Source organism: Antechinus flavipes, chromosome 5 (assembly GCF_016432865.1).
Source record: "Antechinus flavipes isolate AdamAnt ecotype Samford, QLD, Australia chromosome 5, AdamAnt_v2, whole genome shotgun sequence".
NCBI lineage: Eukaryota > Metazoa > Chordata > Mammalia > Dasyuromorphia > Dasyuridae > Antechinus > Antechinus flavipes.
Window position 1 is genome coordinate 6,084,640 of NC_067402.1, and position 6,554 is coordinate 6,091,193.

The window sequence follows — 6,554 nt, forward strand, 5'->3', positions numbered from 1 at the left end:
AAAATGTTATCTGCTTTTTTTTTCCCCCTCTGACACACATGTATATTATATATGGAGATGCTATTAAAAGAAAATCTCTTAGAAAGAGTCACCATTTCTCATTGTGATCATGGCAATACCTGATTCTTGCTTTGTGGGGACAGGGGGGTCATCTACACAAATCAGTAATCCTTGCATTAAAAACCAGAATCTTTGAATGCAGACAGACCACCACTAGGGACTGCTGGCCACCCTTTTTTTTTTTTTTTTCTTTCTTTCTTCCTTGTTATAGACACCTTTCAATCAATCAATCAATCAATTTCCCTCTCACACAGAGAAAGTGGAAGAAAATTGGGGGGGGGGGAATTAGCTTCAGAGAAACTTGCCCCTTGTCATGCTAAGGGGCCCAAAGGAATATCTTTCCTAGAAAGGCATACCAGAGGCTAACTGTGTGACAATCACTGAGGGACGAAGGCTCACTCCCTGGCATATTGGTCACCCTTATCTATAAATTTTGATTCAGCTATCAGGAGTCTGGCAAAGGAAAATAATCAGAAAGAAAGCTACTTCTTTCTAATATCTATTAAAATTAGGAACAGAGGAACATAAACTTGGCTTTTCTCTGAATTAAAAAAAAATCTAAAGTAGACTGCATTCTGAATGGCTATGTGGGCTGATGCAGGAGGGTATTTTGGGAAACTATGGAACTCAAAATTCTAATTTCAGTCAGCTAAAAATAACAAAATTTTCGATAAGTAGCTGTGGCAAGCAACCCAGCAGGAGGGATTTCCTCTGGGGTGATTCACCTGACTGAAAAGTTAGTCTTTCAGTTTATATTCTTAAAACTCCATGAGAGACCCTAAAGGGTTAATCTTTAGCCTCTGCTCCCTGGGGGTTCAAGGAAGCTTCAGGAACATAAATGAACTCAGATTAAAGACTTAAAGAGACTTTGCTAGCAACTCAAAGCTCCTAAACCAATCGAATGACCTAAGAACTTGGTCAGCTTTCAATGTTTTTATGTGTTTTTGAAAATCATCAAAGTATTCGTAAAAAGCAGTGGTCTGTGACCACATCAGGTCGTTCCACCTTCCCCTTTATTAAGTCATTTCTCATGAGTGGCCATGAAAAGGTGTCAACATCTGAATGACCTCTCATTGGCTTCTATAACTGAGCTTGATATCTTCGACTTTTTTCTCCCTCCCTTCACAGTTTTATTGATAGACCATATGGGCTGCAACACTGAAGCACAGCCATGGCTGGAGAGAAGGATGCCTGAGGGAGGGAGGGAGGGAGGGATGGCACACTGAACTCCTCATTTCGCTCTTTGATTAATCTCGGACACAACCACGACCGAGTATTGAAGCGCAGATTGCCACAATATGCAAAGAGCTTCAAGTAACAAAGTCATATTATTCTGGGCCAAAATAGTCTCTGTGTCTTTTTCTCTCTCTCATACAAATGCTTTTGGGGAAGAGTAGGGTTTTTTGTTTGTTTCTTAAAGGAAAACATAAGGACAGGACAGTTCTTTTTTTTTGGGGGGGGGGATCAGAACAAGACAAAACCTCACCTTCTGAGTCATGAGCCAGGTCTCTGTTAATGAATTTTCTTTTCCTGACATTTGCTGGTTTCTCATTACAGCTTCTCCCACGCTGACTCTACAAATGGGAAAGATTAAATACTTAAAAAAAAATTTTTTTTTGGAAGCTCTGATTGTCACATGCAAAAGTCGCAAGCAAACCCGAGGGAGAAAGACAAGTCTAATGGGCCCTCTCCCTCTCCTGTCAAGGGACACCCTCTGGAATCCTCCTTTCCTGGAGCCAGCTGACAGCTAAAGCTGGTGATGGGCTTTCTTTCAGCAGCCGATCCAGCAAAGGCTGGGGCTGTAGCTGCTGCTGCTGCTGCTGCTGCTGTTGCTGCTGCGGCTTCGGCTGCTGCTGTGGCCTGAGGCTGCTGCCATCCCACAGCGTTTTATCCTGACGCATCTTGATGGAGAGAGATACATATGGAAGGCTCCCTCCCTAGCATCCAGCCAAGGGGAAGACATGCATTTAGCAATCAGCTGGGCTGAGCTGAACTATATCCATTTTCCTGTGTCTATTTTAAAGGACGGGGAATGCAAGAGAAGTTATTTCATCCCCCCCCCCCGCTCCCGTCCCCCCCCCTTACAAAGACACGCAAAACAAAAACAAAATCCTGAAAACAAAAAGTGTCAACATTGGTCTCAACTTCATTCTGTTCAATGTGGCAGACAAACCCAGCCAGAAACTTTGACTGCAGCTGCTGCTGCTGCTGCTGCTGCTGCCTTCCTCCTCCTCCTCCTCCTCCTCCTCCTCCTCCTCCTCCTCCTCCTCCTCCTCCTCCTCCTCCTCCTGCTCCTGTTCCTACTCCTCCTCTTTTCATGGTGTGCACTTTAACTATCCAAAAAGAAGTCTTAAAAATAAAACGATGCCTTATCCCAGTCCCTGGAAGGAGGTACGTTCATTCCGAAGCCTCGGTTCCTACAGGGAGAGTCGCCCCAGAGAGCCAAGCAACCGAGCGATCGAGCAGGGACTGGCCCAGTAACTCCCTCCCGGCGCCCCCTCCCCCCGCTCCCCGCTCCGCGCGCAGCCCTCCCCCCGCCCGAGGAGAAATAAGTCGGAGTCAAGTTTATAAACAGCCACTTGGGCGCTGCTCACTCACGTTGCTGACCAAGTAAGGCACTTGCTGGTCATAGAAGCCGTCCATCCTCAGGCGGCGGCTGGGGCAGGGCCGGGCCGGGCCGGGGCTGCTCGGGCTACGCGGAGCTCCTTAGCGCTCTACCTTCCGAGCATCGGGGAGGAGGTTTCCTCGCGATCCGCGCGGCTCTCGACCTAGAAAGGGGCGCAAGGCGGCTTTTAGGTCCGGGCGGAGCGGGGGAATGCAGCGCCGGCATTTGCATAGCTAATTACCCGGCTCCAGCCCCATTCACAAAATGCCCCCTCCCCGCGCGGCTTCCTTCACCTGGAGCCCCCGCCCGCCCCGCCGCCCGAGCTCGCTACTTTGTGGCAGCCGCTCCCCACGGCCCGAGCCCGGACAAAGCGCCCGGCCCCGGCCCCGGGGCGCTTCGCTCCGGGGGCCTTCTCGTTGTCGCTGGGCCGGGGGTCCGGCCGTGCGCCCCCCTCGGCGTGGTCAGCCAGCTTCGTAATGGCGATCAACAGGAGTTGCTTTGCACCTAACGGGAGGCGGGAGAGACGGCCCGATCCGGCCACCCCCCCTCCTTTTGGGGGGCCGCCTTTGCACCCCCGACCGCGCCGGGGCCTGGAGAGACGCGCAAAGTTGTGGGCGAGACCCACCTGAAGGCTGTGCCAGGCGCTGGGCTGCCAACACTCCCCTCCCAATTTAATCCAAACATGAATCCTTGCCCGGCACCTCCCCCTCGGAAGCCGAGAGCGCCTCTGCCAGAGCTGGCTTCGGCGGTCCTTCCTCCACTTCTCCTCCAGGGGCCTCCGAGCCAAACTGATGGATCCCCGCCTCCCATTGGCTCTTGGGCTCTTTCACCAGATCAGATTTCGGGCTGTCAATCAGGCGGCGCTCTCCGGCCGGCTCCCCGCTCCCCGGCTCCCCGGCTCGCTCGCCCTCGTCCTCCGCCCCGGACCCGGCCCGGGTTCTTCCCCATGCTGGGATCGAGGGGACCCCGGCGCCCCAGGAAGAGGCCGCCCATGGCTGCCGCCTGGTCTCGGCTGCCTTCCTCGAGGGCTTCCCGGACAGGGGGCCCTGTCATCTCCCTCCCTTCCTCCCGCTTCCCTGCTCAGGTTCTGGACTCTGTGTCCCACCTGTTTTGATTTTTCGGCTTTACTATCTAGTTTGAAGTCCCCCTAGCTAATCTGCTTAGAAGTAGTTGGATGGTACATTTATTTCCCCCGGCAGATTGCGAGCTTCTGGAACCCTGGGGTTGTTTGTGCCTTTCTTTGAAACCCCGACGCTCGGCCCAGAGCCTGGCACATAGAAGGCGTTTAATCAAAGCTTGTGACCCGGATGCAAGCGTTCCTGAACGTTCGAGTGTGGGGATTTGTTGTCCCTTTAGCTGCAGACATCATTCCCAGCATCCCTCTGACTCGGTGGCTGGCTCTGGGCAGGAGAGCCCCAGACCAACGTCCCCATAGTGTTGGCTACCAGGGGGTTAGAAGGGAGAGATCTGGGGGGGCTGAAAAAACAGGACAACTTAGGATGATGGGGTTTTGAGGGCCTGGAGAAGGAAGAATAGGGAGGGTAGGGGGTAAAGGAAGTGTGAAATACAAAGCCACCCCAACTCTGCTAGATTCAAATACGCTTATCCCGAGGGAAGAGTAATGGAGGAGGGGCCGGAGAGGAGGAGGAGGAGAACAGGAGAGTCGGATGCCGCGGAACCTGCCTATTTCCTGCGCTTTGTTATGGATACTCTAAAGGAGGAGGGGGAGCGTCTCCAGAGAATTTAACCCTTTTGGGTCTTATTGGAAGGAAGAAAAAGGGAGGGTGGAGGAGGGACGGCCAGCCCTAAATCGGACTCCCGCTCCCTCCACACCCTTCTGGCCCTCAGCGCCGCCCCTCCCCCCGTGGGCCCTGACCGCGGCTTTAGAGCTCAGACTGTCCCCTCTTCTCCATCACCTCCAGTCGGAAAGTTTGCTTCCCGGGGGGGAGGAGGATGAGGGGGGGCCTCCCTCCGCCCCGAGCAGGCACACAGCCTACTCGGGACAAAGACAGCACCGGATCCTTCAGCCTTCAGCCGTCGGGGCCAGAGACCGATCGGAGGCGCTAGCAGGCTGCCCGTCCTAGCTCGAGATCCAAGAGGCCCAGGGGCTCAAGGGAGGGACGCCGGGAAAAGAAGAGCTGTGCAGGTTTCCGAAGAAACTCAAGAGAGGGGGCCGCTCCTCCTGGAGGGGTGAGGGGGGCGGGAGCAGCTCCGGCCTCCCCGCCGCGCGCCGCGCCCCCATTGGCCGCCTCCGGCCGGGGGCGGGGCAGGCCCCATTCACAAAATCCTGGTCCGGCGAGGTCACGTGTCTCGGAGAAAAGTGTGGGTGCCAGACTAAGCCGAGTAACCTCAAGCTCTAGAGTGAGGGCCCCGCCTTCCTCGCTGTCACCCTCCTCCTTCCCCGGCTCTTAGCCCGAGCCCAAGAGGCCTACTGGAGTGTGTGTGTGTGTGTGTGTGGGGGGGGAAATGCGGATCTTACCTCCGTAAAAGACCCGGGGATAGTGGGGGGCGGGAATAAGGACACGTCTACGCTGCCCCGTGCTGCCGAACGCTTACCGCTCTGGATCCCCGGGCAGCATTTTTGCCCTCGGGCATCCAGTGGGGTCCCCGGGGTGAAGGCAAGGGAGCTGCCCTGACATTTAAAGATAGGCGAACGAGGGAAAGTAGGGAGAGTCGCCCTCAGAGAGGACCGAGAGGCCCCAGAGTTCCCCTCAAACCCTCCCGGGATCCGGTGTTGTTTCGGACTTTCCCCTTCCTGTCCCGAGCTGGGGAGCCGGCCCCCCAGTAGCCGGCTTTGATGTCGCCCTTTCCCGGGCCCAAGTCGCCCGGGGCCTGCAGACTTGGAGAACGCCCACCTAGGAGGTTGTTTTGCGGAAAATGTGGCCGTTGAGAGCCAGGCCCAGGAGGGACAGCGACACCGGCCCCAAGTTTGTACTTTGAAAAACGAGTCTTTAAAAAACCAGTTTAGCAAATCCTTGTCCTTGTGAATGGGGATTTTCTGTTTGGCAGGATCTCAATCGTGGGGGCCGGACAAAGACCGATTTGCCCAGCTTTTCAAATCACCTTGGGGTCGAGAAATACTGGAAAGAAGACCCTTTCCAAAATAATAATAATAATAATAATAATATTAATATTAATAATAATAATAAAGCAGGAAAGGGTCCTTTCTGGGCTTCAAGTCGGGAGCAGCCCACTGGGCAGAATTCTCCCTTCAATGCCAATGAGCCGGGTCTGCAAATGAGCCGGTTGCCTCTTTTATTTTGGATTTCTTCATTTGGCTTTTCCCCTCCGGGACCGGCTTGGATGGTGTCATTGCAGGCATTCACTAGGAAACCACATCGCATTAGCAAAAAGAAAAGCGGCCTTGGGAGATTTTTTTTTCCAATAATTTTAAGCCAAGTTATATGGATTGTTTTTAATGACGAATGGAAATAAAATGCCCCTTGTTTTGTGGAAAATGGCACGGATCAATAAATGACGTCATCGATTTTCCTTATTTTTTAAAATTATTATTTCATTTTCTCCGATAAACTCAGTTCATTAGCTGTAGCTCCTATAGAAACTCATAGAAGACTGATTTAGGGAGAACTGATGTCACCCAAGACTGAGGGCCCCCCTCAAAGAAGCAGTCACCAATGTGTGTGTGTGTGTGTTTCCAACCCACTTCTCAATGACCAAGTGCTTCCAGCCAGATCCCTGTCCAGTGACTCTGTTCTGACCTATAAATAAGGAAAATAGTATAGGCCTGTGACCAAAGGAGCCACTGAAGTTGTCTAAAAAGAGAGAGCAATGACCATTATTTGGAGAAATTTTCTAAAAGTTACTCTAAGCGTGGAGAACTCCACAGTTCTTCATTAATTGTTCTTTTCTAAGGCACTACAGATACAGA

General features: G+C 52.8%; 1 protein-coding gene across 2 annotated transcripts in view; it reads right to left on the reverse strand.

Annotated features, from left to right (window-relative positions):
* Positions 1 to 4,778, reverse strand: part of ETV1 (ETS variant transcription factor 1) — a 90,043-nt gene extending 85,265 nt beyond the window's left edge. The window contains exons 1-3 of one of the 2 annotated variants that reach the window (XM_052000689.1): positions 3,291 to 4,778; positions 2,659 to 2,828; positions 1,547 to 1,634 (exon numbers count right to left, since the gene is read on the reverse strand). In XM_052000689.1, the coding sequence (XP_051856649.1) occupies positions 1,547 to 1,634; positions 2,659 to 2,703 (133 nt within the window). In that variant the 5' untranslated portion in view covers positions 2,704 to 2,828; positions 3,291 to 4,778. The remainder of the gene's footprint in view (positions 1 to 1,546; positions 1,635 to 2,658; positions 2,829 to 3,290) is intronic. The other variant, XM_052000690.1, reaches the window with a different exon arrangement.
* Positions 4,779 to 6,554: the final 1,776 nt, after the last annotated feature.